At 55.9% G+C, this 22331-nt stretch overlaps 9 protein-coding genes across 9 annotated transcripts; 5 read left to right on the top strand and 4 right to left on the bottom strand.

Annotated features, from left to right (window-relative positions):
* Nucleotides 1-131: 131 nt before the first annotated feature.
* L226DRAFT_548168 (WD40 repeat-like protein) lies at nt 132-4778 on the bottom strand (the record flags this gene model as incomplete). Its single annotated transcript, XM_067682568.1, has 19 exons — nt 132-205; nt 280-639; nt 692-842; nt 897-978; nt 1113-1279; nt 1331-1368; nt 1430-1502; nt 1559-1619; nt 1679-1825; nt 1879-2693; nt 2753-2882; nt 2938-3169; nt 3234-3341; nt 3397-3427; nt 3483-3875; nt 4003-4067; nt 4125-4166; nt 4551-4715; nt 4769-4778. The coding sequence occupies 19 exons, from the start codon at nt 4776-4778 to the stop codon at nt 132-134; spliced, it is 3144 nt and encodes a 1047-aa protein (XP_067530057.1).
* Nucleotides 4779-5425: 647 nt separating this feature from the next.
* Nucleotides 5426-7149, top strand: L226DRAFT_471680 (uncharacterized protein; the record flags this gene model as incomplete). The annotated part of the gene is made up of 5 exons (XM_067676407.1): nt 5426-5710; nt 5765-6191; nt 6240-6443; nt 6511-6830; nt 6892-7149. 5 exons carry the CDS (start codon nt 5426-5428, stop codon nt 7147-7149), a joined length of 1494 nt encoding a protein of 497 aa, XP_067530056.1.
* Nucleotides 7150-7525: 376 nt separating this feature from the next.
* Nucleotides 7526-11991, top strand: L226DRAFT_275691 (WD40 repeat-like protein). Its single transcript, XM_067673517.1, has 21 exons — nt 7526-7881; nt 7930-8136; nt 8190-8238; nt 8286-8310; nt 8366-8755; nt 8813-8843; nt 8903-9010; nt 9081-9321; nt 9384-9513; nt 9565-10316; nt 10368-10401; nt 10456-10520; nt 10577-10637; nt 10701-10779; nt 10838-10875; nt 10930-11092; nt 11151-11181; nt 11231-11312; nt 11367-11535; nt 11586-11912; nt 11976-11991. Exons 1-20 carry the CDS (start codon nt 7845-7847, stop codon nt 11798-11800), a joined length of 2907 nt encoding a protein of 968 aa, XP_067530055.1. The 5' UTR covers nt 7526-7844; the 3' UTR covers nt 11801-11912; nt 11976-11991.
* Nucleotides 11992-13602: 1611 nt separating this feature from the next.
* Nucleotides 13603-14655, bottom strand: L226DRAFT_275675 (uncharacterized protein). The gene has a single exon (XM_067673516.1). It carries the CDS (start codon nt 14296-14298, stop codon nt 13768-13770), a length of 531 nt encoding a protein of 176 aa, XP_067530054.1. The 5' UTR covers nt 14299-14655; the 3' UTR covers nt 13603-13767.
* Nucleotides 14470-15110, bottom strand: L226DRAFT_275647 (uncharacterized protein). Its single transcript, XM_067673515.1, has 2 exons — nt 14660-15110; nt 14470-14602 (listed from the first exon to the last, which is right to left on the bottom strand). Exon 1 carries the CDS (start codon nt 15016-15018, stop codon nt 14698-14700), a length of 321 nt encoding a protein of 106 aa, XP_067530053.1. The 5' UTR covers nt 15019-15110; the 3' UTR covers nt 14470-14602; nt 14660-14697.
* A 1017-nt stretch (nt 15111-16127) lies between these two features.
* Nucleotides 16128-17488, bottom strand: L226DRAFT_575631 (uncharacterized protein; the record flags this gene model as incomplete). Its single annotated transcript, XM_067685227.1, has 2 exons — nt 16128-17076; nt 17142-17488. The coding sequence occupies 2 exons, from the start codon at nt 17486-17488 to the stop codon at nt 16128-16130; spliced, it is 1296 nt and encodes a 431-aa protein (XP_067530052.1).
* Nucleotides 17489-18669: 1181 nt separating this feature from the next.
* L226DRAFT_275591 (uncharacterized protein) lies at nt 18670-19645 on the top strand. Its single transcript, XM_067673512.1, has one exon. It carries the CDS (start codon nt 18870-18872, stop codon nt 19374-19376), a length of 507 nt encoding a protein of 168 aa, XP_067530051.1. The 5' UTR covers nt 18670-18869; the 3' UTR covers nt 19377-19645.
* A 684-nt stretch (nt 19646-20329) lies between these two features.
* Nucleotides 20330-21183, top strand: L226DRAFT_275600 (uncharacterized protein). Its single transcript, XM_067673513.1, has one exon. It carries the CDS (start codon nt 20471-20473, stop codon nt 20951-20953), a length of 483 nt encoding a protein of 160 aa, XP_067530050.1. The 5' UTR covers nt 20330-20470; the 3' UTR covers nt 20954-21183.
* On the top strand, nt 21184-22203 carry L226DRAFT_275601 (uncharacterized protein). The gene is made up of 2 exons (XM_067673514.1): nt 21184-22055; nt 22124-22203. Exon 1 carries the CDS (start codon nt 21414-21416, stop codon nt 21957-21959), a length of 546 nt encoding a protein of 181 aa, XP_067530049.1. The 5' UTR covers nt 21184-21413; the 3' UTR covers nt 21960-22055; nt 22124-22203.
* The last annotated feature ends 128 nt before the right edge of the window (nt 22204-22331 follow it).

Below are 22331 nucleotides of genomic sequence, written 5' to 3'. Positions count from 1 at the left end.
GTGCAATAGACATGGTATAATTACATGCATAGACATTCGTAAGGTCATGGCGAATTCATGTGGGGAAGATGCGGGAGATGGTGGTGTAAACTAGTATACAAAGTCCCAAGTAGGTAGGCAACCTATATGTATCATGCAATGATACTTTTGGAACATACCAAATCAAGGTGAAGCGTTACGAATTCTTGACGAATCATGAAGACATCTAAGAGCAAAGCAAGGATCAACTGAAAGCAATAACGGAGGGTCGGGCTTGTGGCTGGGCGGCTGTTGAGGGACTAGAGCCTGAGGGAACAGGAGCGGACGCCTGAGCATGACCGTCGGAACAGTCTGGGGTTAACTGGGGGTCAGGACTGTCCGTGCGATAGTCAGCGTCGTAGGGCGAAGGGGTCACAGTGCGAGGGGTGTTGGCAGGGTTAGTTGTGGCGCGACTGGGTGCGACTGAGTTGTCCTCCGAACCTGACATGAGCGCTGGAGACGTCCAGATCCTGACTCCGCCGTCGTGGCTTCCCGTCGCGAACATGAAGGTATCCCATGCGTGATTCCAGGCGATGCAAGTAAGATCTCCGCCGACCGTTTGTGACCGAATGTGATGGAGCAAGGTACCGGATTCTCGATCCCAGATGTGGATGTCTCCAGCTGCGAGAGAGTCAGCGTCGCCCGACAACACGGAGATACCAGTGCAACTGACCTTTACCAGCGCACAGAACCAGCTGATCGTTCTTGCCACCAAAGTAACTGGGTCCGGCGAAGTCGACCGGCACCTTGGGCATGTATGTGTGCCTTAGCGATAGCCGTACAGAATCCTTGACTGGTTCGAGTTTCCAGAGTTGCGGTGGTGCCTACGAATGTCGGTGAGCACCCTAATACCGTGCTAAGGTGGACTATCTTCTCACCTTGTTTTCATAACTGACAAGGGCCACCTGGTCATTCCTCGCCAATGTGATGTCACGAACGTCATGCAACACAGGAACACGACTGTAGACGTCGTCAGTGTACGCATACAGGTGTAAGAAGTTGTGACACGCACTTCTCAATCTTCTTCTCCTCCATGTTGTACACTGAGCATGAAACTATGAGCATCGTAGCAACGCCGACGCTGCACGCGAGACTCACCGATGATCTGTTTCTCCGCCCTACACTTGCTTGGGTGCAATCCGTCGGCAGATGCCGTCAGTGTCCCGACACAGACCATGCGTACGTTGTCCTGAGCAACTGCGACGTCGTGCAAGACCATGCGATCGAAGTGGTATTGGGCTATAACGTTGCCTTGAAGATCCTGTAAGGAGTTGAGTACTCGTTCTGCCAAACAATAAGGCTAAGGACTGACCAGCTTGGTGACATCGCTTTGCTCAACAGACAGGAACGCTGGGTTAGGGTTCAGCGTCGTTCCCAATAGACAATCTTCGAAGCAGCCTCTGAGACTCACCTTCGCCGTCAGGAAGCCATGCAATCGATAGGACAGTCCTGCGGCGATCTATCGTCTTGCGACACACACCGTCCTGTTCGTGAGACGTCAGCACGGGTTCAATGACCAAACAGACGCTTATCAACGCACTTCCGTCCAGACCTTGACACCGCGATTGAGTTTCGTGAGTAGGAGATGGCCACTGGGAGACCTGATCGCCGATACATGAGACAGGACGCCTTATAATGAGGACAAATGAAAGGGTAATACCATGCCACTTGACCGACGAAACCTTGAGGATGGGCCAGGATACGATGTGATGTAAACGTTTCCTGAGAACAGGTTCGGACTGCACCGTGCAGGAGAGACTCAACGATACTTACGCCAACCTTGAAAATCACCGATGTTCGATCCCAACTGTACGCGCATACATGAGATGGTTTTTCTTTCATGCACGGAACGACACCTACCTCGAAGTCGCCAGGAATTTGCCGTTCGGAGAGAACTGCAGATGTCTAACCAATGCCGAATGCGCCTCGAACGACTGCGTCGGGTGCAAGCTCTTCAACTTCGGCATAAGTGTGCCGACTCTCGAGTTCTTCAACAGGCCAACAGGTTCAGTCTCCCTGCCCTGACCGTCCGACGACATTGTCCTCTGCCTCCTGGGGTTCCTGCCGCCAGAGATGGGGAACACCGTCGACGCCGCGCGCATCTTCATCACCGCCCTTACCGCGTTCGCGAAGCGCCCCTTGCCCGGTTCTTGCAGTGGACTAGTGGATTGGGACATGATGCTCGCTGTCCCATCGCCATCGCCGCCATCGAAAGATGTCACCGTTGGAGAACCGTGCTCCGCAATCGGGAGCAGGGGTCCAGCGTCCGAGCCTGTGCGTCGTGGAATAGTCGGTGACATCGGCTCCGGGCTCATGCTGGCCGGGACGGGGGTAATCGCGCGCTCCGGGTCAGGTAGTTTCTCCTCGCTGAAAGTGTTGAGGTGGGAGAGCGTCCTGGAGCTCAGCTCGGAGATGGCTTCATGGAACAAGCGGAACTGGGCACGAATCCAGCGTGTAGCCGACCACGCCCATGCGCGCGGCTCGTAGATGAGCCACTTGGCGCTGCGGGTCGACTTGACGCGGACCTTCGTCTCCGAGAGGACGTCGGCTAGCCACTTTGTGCCGTGATGGCGGGAGAACGCCCATCGCTCGGATGCGAACCAGGCGGACACTGCAGTCAGTCCGACTATACTGCACGCCGAGAAGACCGTCGTCAACGTGCAGGTCACCGAGTGCTGTGGATGGTTCCAGTAAGTGTGGGTTCCTCTAGGTCATGAAGGTGGTCTTATCATACCTGGTTTGATGCGTAGGCGAACAGCACCAAGCCAATAGAGAAACAGGCGACGGACAAGACAAGGAAAGCGAGAGGTGATCGTTTGATCCAGATCAACACCCACCATGGGACGCGGTGTCCGGGAGAACGACTTTTAACGAGCAGCGTCAGCGTCATCCTTTGTAGAGTAGGATGCATACACGTACTACATCGCCTGCTTCCAGGTGACACCAAGTAGACTGTTCACTGCAGCCCCAATGCTAAACACAAGGGACGTGAACCAGAATGAGTTCACAGCGTTCGCCAGTGAGGTGTCGGTCATATCGAACGAAAACTGCATGGTCGTCGCGGTAACGGCGGAGAAGAATGTCGCCACCGTACTGAGGTTGAGCAGGTTCTGACTTGCGTGCTTCTGCGCGAACCGGATGGTCGGCACACCTGCAAAGTGAAACTAGGGTTATTCCATGAAGGCGAACGTTCTATGAGACCTGTTGAGACAAACCGATCTCTATGAACACCGAGAGCGACGAGGTGATGCTGTCTATATGCTCTCCCATCTCGCCACTGAGGTCGTGGAGATAGCGTTGCACGGCGGGATACTTGAACTGTCCTGTATGTCATGTCAATAACAAAACATGTCGATGCACTGGTTGGTATCTGCGGACCTTCGTACGCTCTCAAACAGGACGCCCAGTACTAGATCGCTAGCAATCAGATGGGGGCATGTCGACGGAGGTGGAAAAACGGATACCTTCAGGTCACCCTCTAATGACAAGATGGCTGCATTCACCGCCTCGTCAGTGAACTCCGGAAATTCATTCAGGCAGTCCAGGAAGGTTGTGACGTCCGCAGCGAACATTTGCAACTGCTCCGGAAAGTCTTCAGGATCCATTTTGTCCGATACCTTCGGATTGTGGACATGTGGAGGCGCCCTGTGTCGCTTATTCTTGCGGTGGAATTGCGCCAGGTTAGGCGTCGTGAGGGTATCCTGAGACTGGTGGTGGATCTTCCTAGGGAAAAGATCGGCAGCGTTCTCCCGAAAGAGGAAGAGTATCTGTGCCAGGCGATGACGCAGCTGGTAGGATGATGAGAGGATACCAACAGAGCTCCCCAGTTGACGCGCCGCATTGGCAAAATTTCGGAGCTGGCAGTTAAGTCAGGACTTCGTTGATCGAGACGCTGTTTCAACATACACACCTCTTTGTCAAGGTTCATTACACGTCTGTCGGTGATGTTAGTGCAACAATGCGGATGATGCGAGAAAGACGGACTACGAACCTCTGAAACTTGTTGAAAGCCTCCGCGCCAACCTTCTGAAGGTGCTCGTCAACAGTAGCTGATTGAGGCGTCTTGAGCGATTCGCCAAAGCAACAATAATAGTGAGCATACGTACGGACATCTCGATCATCCTCAAAGCTTGGTTGTTGGGAAGGCACTGTGAGATATATTCAGTACATTGGACACAGTATGACGGATGGCCAGGAGGCCGCTATGGCACCAAACGATTGATCACACTGTTCCTCATACCAGTTGCAGGGAATGTCATCGCATCTCAAGACTTCGCCACGCGTCTGGACAAGTTTGTTATGAACCGCACAACAGGTAGCTCAATTGACGTGACCACACGCATCCCCTCGAGGGACATTGAATCAAGGGTCTGACTGGGACAAAACACGCAATTGTGCTGGATGGTAGAAGTGGCTACATATGCCCAGACGGTGCACAAGGAGGCTCGCGAAGTCCAGAGTGACGCGGGAATGTCATCCTTGACGCACGGCGACGATCCGGGTAATGCAAATACGAAGGAGCTGAAACGTACCTATTCCTTCCAACTCCTCGTCTTTGCTCAGCTCTGCTAACGCATCCAACAAGCTCAGCAAGGTCTGTTTCCGCTTGTGCCCACGCGACCCTTCCTGTTGGGATGTGGTGGGACCAGCCGGGATGCTCGAGAGGTCGTTTGGGTTCGCCGGAGGTTCGCTTATTCCTGAATATTCGCAATTGACACTGCAGCATACCAAGAAACAGATGACGACGTACCTCGAGCCATGGCTTGGGGAATGATGTTGCCACTGGACTGGTTCCAGGACTGCGTGATCAAAGTGTAATAGTAGCCTTAGACCATCAGCGCCGCAAAATTCGTGAACAACAGCAATGGTACTTACTAGTCGTTCAGTCGTCTCAGGGTCGTAAGGGTCAATGTAGCTCGGACATATGCTGGATGAGAGGGCGAGAGAACACACTCCGGGGTTCGCTGTCGAATGGTACGCTTAGCGCTGATTGATGATACGCCCGTCGCCGCGTGGCGTTTTCAGGCCGGAATGCGCGCGCAGCATGCGTAGGTTCGTGTCTTTGAGCTTTGTCGTTGCCGGGAACATATTGGACGATGCGGACGCGGTACGGAAGTTAGGAAATTTGTATATGCAGTCTGGAAAGACAGAGTTACAACCCAAGCCTCTCCTGTGCTCTTGTAATTGAGGACGATCGGAAGACAGAGATCTAGATCTGCTTATAATAAACCCTTAGACGACTGTGGTAATGCGTGGGAGTGTGGTATAAGAAAAGGTGTTATCTGGACTTCAAGTGCCTTCAGCCCGGGCTTAAGTTGACGTAAGTCTACTGTAGTAATCGGAACTAATCCTGGCAAGTAATGGCCAGGTCGAAGCTCTGTCCTCAATAACACCTCATCCTTGCTCCATGTCCTCTTCGCCACTGTCCGACGTAGCGGGCACCGATGGCTCGTTATCGCGCACGTCTCTCGACAGAGAACGGATCCTAGGTTCTCCGCCACCACAGAATGGACTCAAGACCAACGGAGATGCACCACCAGTGGCGGAAGACCTCGATCCGGTGCAGCGGCTTGAGCAGGAGCTGCAAAGGACACGGGAAGAGAAGGACACACTGGCAACACAGTACAGAAATTTGCTTGCGAAGCTTACAACGATGCGGACGACCCTGGGCAACAAGCTGAAGCAGGACGCCGTGCGTATCTAGTTTCCCCGACATCCTCGTACGTGCTCAACGTGGGATGCGTAGGAAGAACTCGACCGTCAGGAGCAGCTAGTACAACAACTTACGGCACAGAACGACGATCTGGCCGCCACTGTGGAGACCCTCAAGTCCGAGCTCATTGCGTCGAACGAGGAGGCGGAGCGCGCGTCCAGAGAGCTCGAGACTATGCGCAGCCGCGCCTTACACGACAGCTCACAAGAGACCTTCCTGCGCGAACGCGAGCTACACGAACTACAAGCCGAGCTAGAGCAATGTCGAATAGAGCGCGACGAATGGGAGCAGAAGGCGCTCCAGGAACACGTCTCGGCGGACGAAGCGCGGACTGTTGCGGACGCGCTGCGTCGCGACCTTGAGGTTGAGCGGGAGGCGAGGCAGCGTGCTGAGACGGATCTGGCAGTGGAGCGCGAGAAGTGCGGGAACTTGCAGTCGGTCCTGGAAGACTTCCAAGCGTGTACGTTCCCACTATCTATCTTGTGCTCGTCCGTCTAACAGGCCACAGCCAAAGAGCATGACCTCAAGCAGGCAGTCAAGGATTATGAGTCTCAGTTGGTCCAGGTTACTCAGTCTTTAGCTGAGTACAAGAGCCGCGCGTTGAACGCGGAACTCCAACTTGAAGAATCATCATCAAGCAACTCGCGCGTGCAGGATCTTGAGAAGGAGGTGAAGGAAAAGAGCATCCTCATCGGCAAGCTACGACAAGAAGGTTCGTTTCTTACCACTATCATCCCGCATATAGTCTTGCCACAACTGAGTTGCGTCTGCACACGCAGCCGTCATCATAAACGAGCACCTGATGGAGGCATTGCGTCGACTGCGACGCTCGTCTTCAGAAACTAACGTCGACAGGCGTTTGGTCACGAACGTTCTGCTCTCCTTCTTGACCACCCCTAGAGCCGATCCGAAGCGCTTTGAGATGCTGTCTCTAATGTCTACCATCCTCTCATGGTCAGACGATGAGAGGGAAAAGGCTGGTTTACAGCGCAGCGGCAGTGCAACGTTGCCTTCGTCAGGTTCGCTGTTCTGGGGGCGATCTGCGACATCGTCCCCCTCCAGCAAGCCTGCCGAACTGCAGAAGACAGACGAGACGGAGGTACGCCGAAGCGTCTCCTTGACCACCACGTGTCGATATTGACTGACGTGTCGCCGCACAGTCCTTCTCCCGTCTATGGGTTGAATTTCTCCTTACTGAGGCAGCATCCGGGGAGGGCTCTCCACCAGCACCACGGTCTCCGGGACGGCAGAACGGGTCACTACCGAGTACCCCGACGCAGGCTTCAACGCGACTGTCGCCGAGCGGCCTAAACGGTCAGCGAAGGTTACCTTCGTTCACGTCCGCCGCGATGGCCAGCTCCCCTGAGCTCAAGCTAGCGAGTCCTCCGCCCAAGGGGAAGGAGAGGGCGCTGCCGTGACCGCATCAACGCCGCTCAGACTACTCATACTCGTATTTATTGGACTTTACGGGCTTTTGAGGGGGTTTGGTACATAGTTCCTTTTGCATTCATCCGCTCCGCCCACATGAATCAGTCTCATGTCATGTACCTATAGTTGTTAGTATTTTTGCACCTCTCTGCGATGCGAGAACGTCCGGGACCGGAGGTACGCCGGCATGATTGGAGGTTGGAGCTATCCCCGTCTTCTTCATCGCGAAGCAATGCTGACATCGCCACACACAGATGATATGCGGGTGTGAACTTTGTCTTGGCCTAGGCACCGTTCCACCATGTGTGTGGCAGCCCTAAGTCCGGGCGGTCTTGCGCCGGCTTATTGATTTTGAAGACATCCTACGGGTCACGACCTAATTGGAGGCTGAAACTATACTGTTGCCTCTTCCATACTCGGATGCCAACTTCGACGAGTACAGAGGCGAGACTTATATCAAACGTTGACCATACTCCGCAGGTGAAGCCTGGGCGAGACGCACACGTGAGGAGTTAGTTGGACGGGTGGTCGCGAAGCGTGATGAACCACCTCATGCGCAATGCTGTGAGAACGAGAAGTGCATTTAGAAACACTTCTCCAAAACTTTGCTCCCCAAGCGACTCTCACCTCGACCCCATCCACCCTGCCAATTCTCCAGCCCAAAGAGCAAGAGACCACACTCGAGATGTCCACCAGAGACATAGTCAATGAATCGTATCGGGGTATGTGCCTTCTGGTCGCTCTTCGTCATTCCACTCATCAAGATTCAGACGAACAGACAATCGGCACGCCCGGAGCAGGCCTTGACGGACCAACCAATGGCACCCGCAGACTGAGACGTCGGCAGACTCTAAACAAGATCCTTGACTTCATCGAGGATGTCAGTCAAGAACTTGCGCAAGACGGCGTTGGAGAGCTGGGACAGGATGAGGCTATGCCAATTCCGAAGCTTGATCTCAGGGACGACCATGATTTGGGTAGGTCCGGATCGAATCTATTCTGAGCTTCCGCCCGAGATGACCATTGACAGGCACTGTTGATGAGCAGCTTCAATATGCAGTATTTCGGGAGTTCCAGAAGTGCGTCGATGTCATGCAGTAGTTGGGCAGATCTGACCGTCGAACAGGAAGGTGATGGATCTCGACAAAGAGGTGCGTACCAGTGGGTTGTCTAATTTGGTGGTGCATGGTCATGATTCTGCTGCAGCTACGGAACTTCGCTGGTGCCACCCGTCAACTTGGCAGCTCCGTCGGCATCCTATCTTCGGCGCATAATCTTCGTATGCGGCTTTCTGGTATCCTCCGCCTCTTCAGAGAGAACGCGGCACAGCTTTACCCTTCGATCACTTTGAGGGACGCTCCTGAGATTGAAAAGAGGCCGACGACATCCAAACGTGACAAAAGTTGGTATCGACGGGCACCGTGGCTCAATGACATTCTCCCAGCCGTGGACACTCTTGGCCCAGAGGACTTCCCGGATCAACTCGTATATCTCGCGCGAGATTTCAACACCCTTCTGGAGTATACAAACGACTTCCCGGAGTCCGTAGATGACCGTCTCAATGCTGCAATATCGCTTCTCGATGACGACCTAAAGGTATGCGGTTCTTCTGCCCTACCTGCCAGTGCTGTCTGACCCAGTCTCGCTTCGTAGTACTGGGCGTCGTGCCTTAGAACATACAAAGGTATGCGCAATTTCTTGCGTCCTGGGGCAAGACCGTGTCCGTATAACCCTCACCCGTAGGACAGTTCCGGACTCCTTTTGTCCGGAGGTACCTGCACTCCATTAGTTCACAACTAGGTGAACAGTTTTGCCAGGTTGCGTCGACATTGGCATTCTTCACAAAGACAGGTTGGTGTGCTGGGCCACCGTCGCGTATACTGCGCTAATGGGCCGATGCCATACCACCCTTGTATTTCAGGCGTACCTACCATCCTCCTCGCGCAGAGGCATGCTAGTCAGAACCTTCTGAACATGAGTACCGTAGCCGCCATCCTCTCCGCCGTGACGGCTACTACTCTGCAGTTCTCGTACACTCGGACTGACGTGAAGAGCGTTGTCCTGACTGACGCCGTGAACGCCTGCTGGTTCACCTCTCTGGTATTCAGCATTGGTGCTGCGGCGAATAGCTGGCTCGCGGTCACCTGGAAACAAGCGATGTAGTGAGTACACAATCACAACATCTCGCGTACAGCGCACATTGATTTGATGTCTTTACGGAAAGCCGTTCGCCCAGGCATCGCCTCCCGTGGTTGGTACGAACGTGGATCAACCAGGCGTCGCTTGTTTTCCTCGTAGCATCTGTGCTGTGTTTTACGCTCGGCTTAGTGTTATTCGCGTATTCTTCGGGACAGGTTAGTCTTATCTGTCCAACCCGTTTGAAGTCGCTAAGGGTATGACCTCAGGCAGCATTCACTTGCATACTCACAACCGCCTTCTCCGCTGTCAGCACATTCGGGCTAGCGTTTGTCACGATATGGTTCGCATTCGAACACCGGACCTTCTCAAAATACCACGGCACGAAATGGCTCTCGGACGTCTTGTCTGAGGGTGTGAGTTGGTTCACGTCCAAATTGATCCAAAAGGCTCGTACGACCTTCAAGGTCATCTTTAAGGCTACCATGTGCATGCAGCCCAACATCTCCGCGCCCGCTTCGGCACACCGCTCGACTGGCTCCGCCAATTCCGCCCGCGAACCCAGGAATACTGGTACTGCCGACGTCGAGTCCAATCTCGTACGTGATGAAAGTGAACTTCGGTCCTCTCTACCCATAGTTGCGTCACCCCTACCTCGGAGGGCTTTCTGGGATGGAAACGCTCACAGGATAGCGACCACTCCAGTGGGCACGCCAGCGCCCAATGACACGAATGGATGGTTGCCCAGTGTGGTTCCACTCACAGATTCTCCTGGGGTGAGCCTTCGCTTCAAGCGTCCGATGTCACCTCTGCTGCGCCGTCATTATCCTACGCCGAGGCAGGATACGCTGTCGTCAGATCCCCTCCGAGACAAGGCGTTGGTACCTTCAGGCGACCAGGTGAAGACGGCGATGCATGCGCAGCTGTTGACCCTGCATTCCGCACATTCGTTCACATCCCATACTTCCATGGTCAAACATTTGCAGTTCTCTCCCGATGGCCGGTTCCTAGCGAGCTCAAGGTGTGTAAGTTTCTTCATTGTTCGATCTCTACACTTATGTATTCTTCGCAGTGCGGATAAGACATCGGTGATATACCGGATTGGAGTGAGTCTGCACAGCTTCCGCAGCGTCCGTCTGTGCTCATGTGTTTGCTATCAGGAGACCCACGAAGTTCATCGCAAGCTCGAACACCAAACTGGAATTGCCCCAAGCCAAGTCTCTTGGTAACCTGCGTTTCCCTCCCATGTTAATGACTAGTATTGACGAGTTTTACTCTCAGGTCTCCAAAAAGCGACATGCTCCTATCTAGGTCTGGAAACATCGTCAAGGTTTGGAGAATCGTGAGTTGAGGTTGTCGGATGGAAGATTGATCCTGAAACTTACCAATGGTCATCTCGCTTCAGCGGGGCGATCATAAGCAAATCATCGAACGACCCACGAGCATGCAAACCATAAGCTGGTTACCACATCATGATGGTCAATGTAAGTAACTTGAAGTTCCCTTAATCAACACATGATCGACGGCTCAACTTTGCGCAAGCCTTCCTATCAGTCGAAGGAAGCAGCGTGTATGAAATAGTGAGTCTAAGCGGGGCAGCCGTCCGCAGAGCCTCAATGCTGATACGTTTGCAGTTCCTCGACGGCGATGTTCGCGAGCTGTACCGCTTCGACGGCCTCCTCCTTCGAGACGCCTCCATGAGCGTCTTTCTCCATCTTCTTTGCATAGGCGTACGGCAGGACTCTCCGGAGGATCCGCATCCGAGCAACCATGCCAGAGTAGAAAAACAGATCATACGTCAGTCAAGTAGTCAAGCAGTCGATACACGTCGTTCTAACTTTTAGCTTGTCGCAAGTGTACAGCATGATCCACAAGCGGGTCGAGCAGTACGTTGCATTGTTACTCACCTTATCGCTGAAGCTGACGAAATGCTAGTCGAGTGCCAATTCTGGAGGACATACGCAATGTGTCCTTGGATAAGAGCGGACAACACGCTCTGATCAACTACAGCGATGAGGTCTGCATTCACCACATTCAGTTTTCTCTCATATCTCATATTGTTATTTTGCAGACGCCACCTCAGCTGTGGAGTATCGAACGGGCCTCTCCAGAGTCTTCGAACAATCCTTCTGCGCAACTAGTTCTCCGGCACACGTTCATACCAAGAGGGCATACAAAGTTCTCGGGTGTTAGCTGTTTTGGCGGTAAAGATGACATGCTCGTTCTCTGCACTGCGACAGGCAAGTTCGGTCATCGTTCGTCGTGCAGCTGTCCATTGACTCAATCCAAGCCGGTGACGTCTACATATGGGACCGCGATACCCCGAGACTCCTCCACTACATCCCTCCGCGATTTATGAACAACGACATTCGATGTGTTGCCTGGAATACCAGCTCCGAGGCTCTCATGTTCGCCACAGGGATGCACGATGGCAGTGTTACGATCTGGAAGCCACGTCCTCCGGACGACGGAGACCTTCAGCAATCGATCCCTAAGAGTGGCTGACTTGCTAACGAAGTGCCATCCAAGGCCGACACCTCGCGCAGAGACTACTTCCAGAATGATATACCCGAGATAGCGACAAGAGTTGCAAGATGAGAGTCTGCAACTTCGCAAGGTGAGTTGCGAGGTGTTTCAAGCCAATTTGATCGCTATGCAGTGCTAATCTGTGCTTTCAAAGCGTACTTCCACTATAGCCAAGATCACTCGCAGACTATCGGACAGCGATCGCCAACCTCAGATTCGATTACTAGAGCCGTGACTGCTGTTCGCCGATGATTATAGTGTCGCTAGAATGTAACGGTTCTACGAGGCAGCGCCGTTCTAACGCCTGCCCTGAGCATCCGCCATCTGCTCTAATGCAGGACACCTACCTTCTCGCGATGATGCTATAGCTCCCATGTTAGGACGCACTCTCCTCGCGGCACACCCATCCTCGCGAGTCGCAGCCACGGACATCACGTCGAACGAACATTCGATGAGGCTTGCTCTTCCTGCTCGCCGAGCATCCAAAGTTCAGCGAAACCTCGCAAAAAGAGGGCCCGGAAGGGCGAAGGTAGACTCTCGTATCTGTTCCGATGTCCCTTGGAGGGTGTACGCCCGTTGATAGCTACGCATCCGAGTTTGAGTCCGTCGAGCAAGTACATATTCCAAGAGTGAGTCCACCGATAGTCCGAGTTCATCGTGCACGCACGAGTACGATGCAGGACAGATGTGCCTGAGGACGTCGTGCTCACCCTCTCCCTAGCCAGCGAGAGAGTCCGAAGGCGAGACGATGCAAGAGATCCAGTCACCAAGAATACGACCGTCTTCGGTCTCTGTCTGTTCCTCGGTGGCGGCCGTACATGACCGTAGAAGTACGACGAGCACGTCCAGACTCCACCATGGCCCGTCAACTACTCAAGGCTAATCAGCGCGCATTCGTGACCTACCTCGCCACACAAGTCACAACCACCGTACCGTGCACTCACCTCGCGCCACACCCACCTTTCCTCCCGCAAACCACCTCACCAACTCCACCCCCAGCAGCAGCCATCCTCCACCTCCTGCTCTCCAAGCTCACCTTCGCGCTCACCTCTCGAGCCCGACCATCGGCGAGCCGGAACCACCTCCGGATGAAGGTCGGGTCCCCGGTTGTACTCGAGGGCAGCGAGCTGGTCTGTGTCTGCTTGACGGACCTATACCCACCATATCGCGAACCCGCAACCACACACGACCCATCGTGGTGCCTATATAGAGCATAGAGCATCAGCGAACATACTGCACCGAGACGGCCGAACCTGGCGGCGGGGCAGCCGTAACCACCTCTCCCCGGGCCGCCACACACTACCCACATAGTATGTAAAGTGACCCAACCACTCACCTTGGTCACGACCCTACCTTAACTCCTCCAGAGGAGCCCGCGCCGACGACTGTTGCGGACGGTGGCGGTTTACGGAGGTCGATGGTCTCCGGTCGTAGTGGTTGTGGTTGTGGTACAAGTGCACCTAGGCGCTCACATATGTCTCAGCGCCAAAGCGCTCGACTCTACGCCACCGGTGTCCAAGTGTCGTTCCAAGACGCACGCGGAGTTATAACATCCTAAAGCAATCATATTCGACCGTTCGTCCATACATAGCTTGACAGAGCCTAGACTAGACATGACTGAAGGGGGGTTGGGAAATACGGGGGAAGGGGAAGGGGAAGGAGAAGGGGGGACAGTAAACACACACTAAGGCGCGCAGTCCTAATATCGAGTCGTACGCGTATTCGTATAGTAGTAAATCGTATCATATAGCACGGAACAGCAACACACCACTACCACCACCACCGTCGCGGCAGGCGGGCGCACCCGGAGACGAGAGACTCTGGAGAAAGCAGCAACGAGTCCGAGGAACCGAGTCGACGAGTCCAAGTCCGAGTCTGCGTAGTCCGGATGCAGGGGAAACACCACGCCACACCACACCGCCGCGTGGAACACAATCATACACAATCTACAACCCACACTCCTCTCGCACTTCCGAACGACGACGCCCCAATGCTGCCATCCGCGTCTTCCCAGCTCCTCTGCTCCGTCGGCACCATCGCACCATCGCACGTCCGCATAATCGTCGCCGCCACCGCGACCACCGCACAACTTGCTGATCCGTGGACACCCGCATGTCGCGTACGGGATTCGTGTCGCATAGGGAAAAGGGGAGAAACGATGCATATAGATGGGCATAGATGGGACGGCGTGAACAACGCCGGTAGTGATACATCCGCGCGCAGAGTGGACGAGCAACGCGGAAGTTTTGGGAGTGGAGTAAAAGAGAGAAGACGAGGGGATGCGTTGTTGTACAATGCGAGGATGCGGGTCGTAGTGGTACAATGCGGATGTGGACAACGAGGATGAATGGTACAGTGATGCGGGTGCTTGACGATGGATTATTGATCTTGAAGAAACGAGATGAAGCGATGCGGCCCAAGTACAGAGCGAGACGGTGACGAATAGAGGAAAGCCAGGATGGATGGTGACGAGGCATTGATATGACACTTGGAATTCACATTTCTATCTTGTCGACGGGAGATATGAGACAAATAGACAGATCGGGCAACGAGCGTCGGAAGGGAGGGTGTGAGTAGACCGTCGTCCGGCGGAGCGACGAAGCTGGCCGGGGACAGAGAGGGATAGCGACAAGGAGGAGCCCAGGAACCGCCGAATATGTACAAGTCCAGTCGCCGAGGAAGGCGGTATGGAAAGGCGGGAGTCCTGGGGGGTAACGGGATAGGGATATAGGGGGGATGCAGTTGGTTGGGTATGCGTTCAAGTATAGACACAAGACGAAGCTGCAGCGCGATCGATGTCAGCCGAGGTTGCGGTACACGTCAAGACGCAGCACTTACGAGCAAAGCCAACAACATACACCGGCCCCAGATATCCACTATGCCACAATGAGGTGTTGAACGGAACGGAAGGAGGAGTATAGAGGAAAGGGGGCCAGGGGAGTCGATGATAATAGACAATACGGCGAGCAGATATACGTATACGGTAGAAACGACCAGCCGTAACCACGGGAGGCCCGCAGATAGACATTAGTCGTAGTAAATACTAGTGCACAAAATGCGAACGGAGAAAATGTTGGCGATGAGGGCGAGGATGTGATATTGATACACTGTGCGGCAACACGCGCCAAAAAGGTAAGAAGGATGCATGAAGATCGTGCAGGGGGAAGGGGAAGATGTCGAAGACAACTAAAGGGCATGAGGACGTGAATGGTGGGATGAAGAGAAACACAATGGGGACATATCTCTGACGCCGGAGAAAAAAAAAGGCGTCATACTACAGTACGATACGGGAGAAAGGGAAGTAATAAACACGACCAAGAGTCCCAAAACCCAAGAACACACGTGGGGCGAACACCAGCCAAGAGAAGGGAACACAGAGATACTAGCCCCCCCGGGCAGAACCCACTGAAGATCGTCCCGCCGATGCGAGCCGGGGGGAGGGAGATAAATATGCGGATCGGCCCTCCAGCCGACCATATAGTCGAGGTTGTTTTGCTGCAGCCTTGATATTCGGTTTTCTTCTGGCTCGTCTATATCTTCTGTTTGTACAACGCCGGGGGCGGCCTAAGACGACGACCGGCCGGGTAGAGCAGATGGCGGAGGAGGGAAGTGGGGAAAATGCGATGCGGATGAGATGCGACAGCATGCACGTGAGCCGAGATGTAATGACACAAGTTGAGATCGAGAAGAGGCCGGAGAGAGTGGGGATAAGATATACAGGGGAAGGATCGGATGGGCGACCACCTCGAACGCGACGGATGTCACGGACGAAGGAGATCTCATGCGGCCGACGATGGGGTATGAATGCCAGCGCCGACTGCTGACCCAGCAATAGGCGGGGTATCTATGTTGGGTAGGGAGGGGTAGAGCGCGAGGATGTCCTGTTCGATGTAGCCGATATACCGAAGAAAATGCCGTGGTGGAAGTCGATGAGTGTAGAGCCCGAGAAAACCGGAAGCCCAGATGTCGCTGATACTGATGCCGTGGTGCGAAGACAACGTCGAAAGAATAATGATACCAGGAAATAACGATAGACCCGCGCAGGTGTCGACACCAGATGGGTATCGAAAAGCGAGGTCGACGGCGGGTAGGATGTGGGTGGACTAGAGTGGCGGATAGGATGACATTAAGCGATCGACGCAGGGCTTCGTGAATGCGCAGTATTAAGCAGAATCAGCGATACAAGAACAGCGTCTAGGGACCAATTGCCCGGGCTAAGCATGGATGACGACGTCAGATCCGTACGATGCAAGGGTAGAAAGGACTTACCTCTACACTTGACGAATTCTAAGGGGTTATGATACAATTACAACGCAAACGAGGGAACGGGAAGATCGTCCGGGCTTGGCGAGTTTTGGAAGACCGAACCCGCGAAGTAACCACCAACCGCCGAGGGAGCGGATGCCGACGCAAACTGCTGCACTGGAGCGACGTCGTACGCCGGCGACCCAGCGGGGGACGTGAAGCAGCGCTGGCGAGGAATGGCTACGGGGCTGCGGCGACGGAGCTGCTCGGTGAGGTCGACAACAGACGAGGAAGGAGAGCTCTCATCGGACGACATGGCGAACATGCCCTCGCTGGGGACGCGCTGGTGGTTGCGACGGCGCTGAGCAGGAGTAGGCGTGGAAGGCGCAGGGAGAGCGGGAGGGAAGCCGTAAGTCGACGACAACGGGGCAGTGTGCGGAACGTTGTCGAAGAAAAGGCTCTCCTGTTGCCAGGTAGCCCCTGCGACAGCCTTAGGTGGGACCGATGCGACCTCCCGGATGGGTGTAGTGGGAGGGGTGTCGGTCCCGTCGCCGTACTCGGACGAGTCATCGCAAATCGGGAAGGAGTCCCAACGAGTCAACGTCAAATCGGTGCTAGCCCGGCGAGGAAGCGGGCGGGCAGCGACGTTGAAAGCAGACTGAGGGAGAGCAGTCCTCTCGCCGTTGCCGGCCTTAGCAGGCTTGCGACGGGAGCCGACCTTGGGCGTCGGGGAGTCCAACAGCTGGGTGGTCGCCTGGCGGCGGCGAGCAAGCTTGCCCGAGGGCTGGGTGGCAAGCTTCGGGGGCGCGAAAGAGTTTCCGCTAGTCTTGGTTGCATCAACGGCGTCGGTGAAAGGGTCGGTCGAAGAGGTCAGATCCTCGGGCTTCACTCGAGAGACCTGAGCTCGAGGAGCAAGGGCCGCCTTCTGTGGCGAGGGTATCCTGGCGGGCGGGGGAGAAGGTTGGTGTGCGTGCCGCCGCGCGACGACATCGGAAGGGGATACGGAGGTCCTTTGGTTATCGAGGAGGGGTGGTGAGGATGTGGGCGCTAAACAAGAGATACGAAGGGGGCTAACCTGCGACCTGCGTCCTTGGACTGCTTGTGCTGCTTACGACCGCGAGTAGACTTCTCGGGGGACGTCGTCGACTGCTCGACCTTTGAGGGGGACGAGGTCGGAGCCTTGGTCCTCTCAACGGAGGCAGCCTGCGCTTGCGCGAGCTGCGGAGAACGCTGTTGAGGCTTGCTCTTGGGCGACACACGAGGAGCACGGGCCTGAGCCTGTGTGTGCTGGGGCCTCGGGGCGGACTGAACAGGCTTTGCGATGTTGAAGACGCCTGGTGTGTGCGAAGGGCGGACAACGACGGGAGCCGAGGGGTGACGGGCGTGGGCAGGGCGGAACGCGGGGGAGGAGAACATGTTCATGGATGGCGGTTTCTGTACAACGATCATTTGGGAGGATGTCGGCGGGGGTTATGACGGGGGGCGTGTCGGCGGCAGGTTGGGAGGCGCGGCGACGGAGGGGACAATGGAAAACGAGGCGGGCAGAATGAGGGAGGTTCGTATATGCGTTCCCCGGCAGCCTCCCTCTTTTCACCGCCTGTGCCACGGATAAGCTTCGAACTCCGCTTCACCCTCCCCACCGCGGGCAGATTCGGAGATCCATCAATAGGGGGCCCTGTTGTCCTCTGTTTGGCTGCCGTGACGCTGTGGACAGCCGTGTCACTCTGCCAGCTCATCCCTACCCGGGCCACATTCTTCCCTCCTATGGCCCACTCGGCGGACAAAGCGGCCACCGTGTGGTTATCTGCGTCCTTGGCACGCTTTCTCTGTCGACAAAGAGTGCTTGGACTTAACCCCAGCGGAGACCGGCGGATGGGCCTACGCAGCGCCCGCTCGGGGTCCATAACGGGATAAAGTGAGGTCACACTCCGCGAGGGCCTGACAAAGCAGGCGAGATTGATGTTGGGCGTCGAGGCTGGGCCGTCTCCATCAGTCTGTTCTGCTTTCTCCGCACAGAGGACGTCCGCGCGAGCCACGAGGCAGCCGCGAACGGGTACCAGTCGGGTGGTTTCCCACTCGCCACCAGCCTAAACACGACACCCTCGATTCCCTACCACCCCCGTTCCGTCCTTCTCTCCCGCTGCAGGTTCGACCCATGCACAGCCAGCGTGCGTCTCCCTCGCCTCGCCTCCGACTGTCCGATCCTCCGAACTCCCTCGACCTCGGACTGCCCAACCTGCCCTTTCCGTCCATCTCTGCTATCGCTGTCCGGCTCTCTCCACCATCCGCAACCAACGCGGCTTCCTGGCCTGCGCATCGTACCCCGGCTTGCAGTCGGATGCACGGTCCATCGTCCCTCGGATCTCGACACGCACCATGACACCGTCGCTCGATGCTCGACATCCCGCGTCCGACGGTCAATCAAATTTGTCGTCACTCAGCCCTGCAGGCATGGGATTCAGATCAACGAGGTGTTGTTCCCCGTGCGTCATCCCACCTCGCCTCCCCATCAACTGACCATTACCGTGCGTACATCCTCGTATCTCCCCGCCGGAGTGATCTCTCGCAGCCAGACGCTGTGCAGCCGTCAAGAGACTCACAACAATCTGCACAAACGCCTATCATGCATCACGCTCTCCTAGATCTCAGTCCGTGGTGGCTGTAGCGCTCTGTACAGCAACGACTCGCGGGCTGGGTCCTGGGCGACGCGCGAGGCAGCTCGGAGGATCTTTGATGTTACCAGCTCGCGTTCCTGCCTGCGGCGTCTTGAGAATCGCCAGTCGATCGTGTCACTGTCCTCAGCATGAGCCCGCACCTCCGATTCGCCTCTCGCGAAGTGCGAACTCCTTGCGTCCGCTTAGTCCCTACCGCCCCTGTACTCCCCTGTACGATCGAAGCACACACAATGATCAGTGACAATGACAATGCCACTCCTTCTCTTCTCCTTCCCCTTACAACGCGCGACAGGAGGAAGACACGAAGACACGAAGATCCCAACTCGCAACAAGGCAGGCGCTCCCTCATTGTCTCCCTTCATCTGCATCCGCACCCGCGCACGCAACACGATTGTACACAACCGTCGCCACAACGGCGCACTGTCACTCTAGGAAACAAGAACCTGGGCGTGACAATAGCACAGAAGCCAACGCATCTCCATCGCGGGCGCCTCCCGCCTCATTGTATCCGCATGCGGCACACGACCACAGCACCCATCTCGCTCCTCAGGCCTTGCGATTTGGTAACCGTGCCCATCGCACCGCGAGCTTCCCCTCCTCGCGACCAAGGCCAGCCCCAGCCCCAGCCCGGGTGAGTGCGTGCCCTGATATCCAGAGACTGCGTCCGAGATCCCACCCCTGCTTCTCGCTATCAAATCGCCCTGTCCGCCTGACCACCCCCACGGGCTTCGCGAAGCACCCGTCGTCCGGCTCGTCCGGCGACTGGACTGACTGGAGCCTGGCAACTCAATAGCTTGTGCGGGTCTTGGGAGGTCTTGGGACCCTAGAAGCCCGGGGGGCTCTGATAGAGACCTAGCCCCCCACCCCTTCCCTTGCTAAGTTGCTCCCTTGCTCCCTTGGAGTTGCTCCTCGCAGTCGGAATCGGAAGCGTCGCCCGCGCTCCCGCGCTGCACAGTTGACAATGGCAAATGGCGATGGGCCGCGGTTGGCTGGTGCGCCGTAAGTGCTGTGAGAACGGAGTGAATTCCATGTGTCCAGATGGGGGAATGGGAAGATGAGAGAATGGGACGACGGCAGGATGCGCTGATGATGACATAGAAGTTGGACGCGCGCAGCCTTCGTGGCCCTCGCCCTATGCCTTCCCTGCCAAACAACCTCGTACGGTATGTAACGCGCTCGGAGGCTGTTGAACGCTGAGAGTCGGTCTCTTCTGATTTGGGTGTCCAGGGCGGCCTCCTAGCAACGTCGAGCCTGCACAGCGCACGCGCACAGACCTGGTGTCTGCGCCGGACCAGCATCATCGATCCAATTGTCCCAACCCCCTACCCTCCCCACCCTCTCCCGGGCCCCCCTCTGATCACGATCGAACCCGAGACAACAAGGCGTGTATACCGAACTGCGTACACCCCCCGTTACACGCAAATCCGTGCTGCGTGCTGCGTGCATGACGGATGCAGGCTGAAGCTACCCCGCTACCGCTACCCCTCTCGCAGGTCGATCGGTCTAGTGCCACGTCGCTTCGTCGAGCGATACGATACGATACGCAACGGATCCTGCCGGGAACCCTAGGACCTGCCAGTCTCACTCGGAGTAAAGACCGTCTCGCGCGCGGTGCGGTGCGGTTTCGCGGTTTTGCGGTTTTGCGGTGTCTTGGTGTCTTGGTGTCTAGGCGCATCGACGCTCGTCAATCGGCATCTTTCGTTCCCTCGGAGCATGCCAACTTCCAGCTATGTACGTACATAGTAGCATCCGGATCCGGGACGAGCCTCCCGGGTCGCTCCTCGATACCTGCCACTTGACACTCGAAACGAAACACGAAACTCGGAACAAGCTCTGCATGCATCGTGCCGCCTCATCGCAAGTACGAGTTCAATCTATCACTGTCAGCGCGCACAGTGGCGTTCCGGAACAAACCCCCGTGCTATGCAGGCAGACGGGCGGGCCTCCAGTATCGAGCGTCAGCGTCCGCGTCCACGTCCAACAAGAGCGAGCGGCGAACTCAGAACCTACGATTCCGAACGAGAGGAGAAGATCAGATACACGTCCAGTATCCAGTACGCAGCTTCTAGGGCCTGATGGCCTCATCAAGGACTTCCCTCTCCTTTGTTCCTCCCGGTTCTCCCTCTTCTTCTTCTTCTTCTTCTTCCTCTTCCTCTTCTGTGCTTCCCCCCAGAGTCCCCCACTGGCACTGATCTACTCGTCATCCACATAGGCACAGGTCGCGTTAACGTTCCTCGGACGATCTGCCGAGTAGCTGGGGTATGTATCCATCCATCCATCCATCTAAGTATTGGCATCTGCGGCTCGAGCGACAAATGGATATCCAGATGCAGATGAAGTCCAGATATCCAACGCCTACCAGTGCCCAGGCCCCAGGGGGTGCGGAAGCGAAGCCGGACGCGGGACGCGGGACGATGGATCAGACGCGGGGTTACTCGTCTCAGGCTATGAACCTGGCAGCGCTGGCACGACTCGTACTTCAGGCTTCAAGTTACACCGCCTCTGTTCTCTGTTAAGCCGGGCGCACCGCGGCGGACAAGGAAGGACAGGAAAGGTTCGCAGAACAGTGCCAGTGACCGGCGCCGCGGCGACTTGCAATCGAATACCTCAAATTGGCGGGCGACGTCGACGGGGAGCATCGCCCTGCAGCGGTGCCCGCACGTATACGGTATATGCTATATGTGGACGCGTCGTGTCCCCAGCTCTGCCTCTCGAAGTTCTGCGTCTTCTCAGCGGGGCGCTGCAGTCACAGTCACCAATGCCTGTTAACGGTACTCGTGCTCGCTTCAGAGTCCGCCCGTCCACCTATCCACCTATCCAGGAACGAAGTGCATCGAGCACCGAGACAGATACATAGCTCATATCCTTTCCTGGCTGCACGTCGCACGCGACGGGCCTGGACTAGCCTTGCACACTCGGTCACGCCCGCGGCTTCCCCTCCTGAGTCCTCGATCGAGCTGTGCATGCGCTCCGCGACCCCGGAACTGCGCCTTCGGATTCCCTGTCCTCGTGGCGGGATCTTCGCTCCCAACTCGGTAACCCCGCTGGGAGTGGGAGTGGGAGTGGGTGTCGAGTGGGAGATGGGAGTGGGTGTGAGAGTGGCAGAAGGTGGACGATGGTGCACCGTGCCAGGTGTTGGATCCAGAGGTTTGATGTCCATTGTCGACTCGTGTACTCGAGTACAGTTCAATCGTGATGTTGTCGTGCGCCATGGCTAGCCCGCATATGCCAATGTAATCGTACTGTGAAGAGTTATCCCTGCCAGTGTGTGATGGATGCACGATGACGGTGTTGGCCGGCGAACACCTTTTCATGTAAGTACATACTTACGACGATCATGCGATCTTGTTAGTTCATGAACGTTAACCCTCATCTCGTCCAGCCCGTGATGATCTAGCCATCTCGAAGCGCCTCACTCAGCCACTTCAAAGTTCATAGTGCACTCGGCCGAGTCTCGAGGACCAATATGCATGTAACACCGAAACTCTGTCCCGCTTATCCGCTTATCTCAAACTCTACTTAGTGCAAGGTTCAATGCTAACAGTGGGGCGTGCCGCGTGCGCAGTCAGAGTTCGACTTACTTCGACTTA

The sequence above is a fragment of the Lentinus tigrinus genome (genome assembly GCF_003813185.1).
Source record: "Lentinus tigrinus ALCF2SS1-7 unplaced genomic scaffold L226scaffold_47, whole genome shotgun sequence".
Lineage (NCBI taxonomy): Eukaryota > Fungi > Basidiomycota > Agaricomycetes > Polyporales > Polyporaceae > Lentinus > Lentinus tigrinus.
This window is presented reverse-complemented; position numbering and strand designations above follow the sequence as displayed.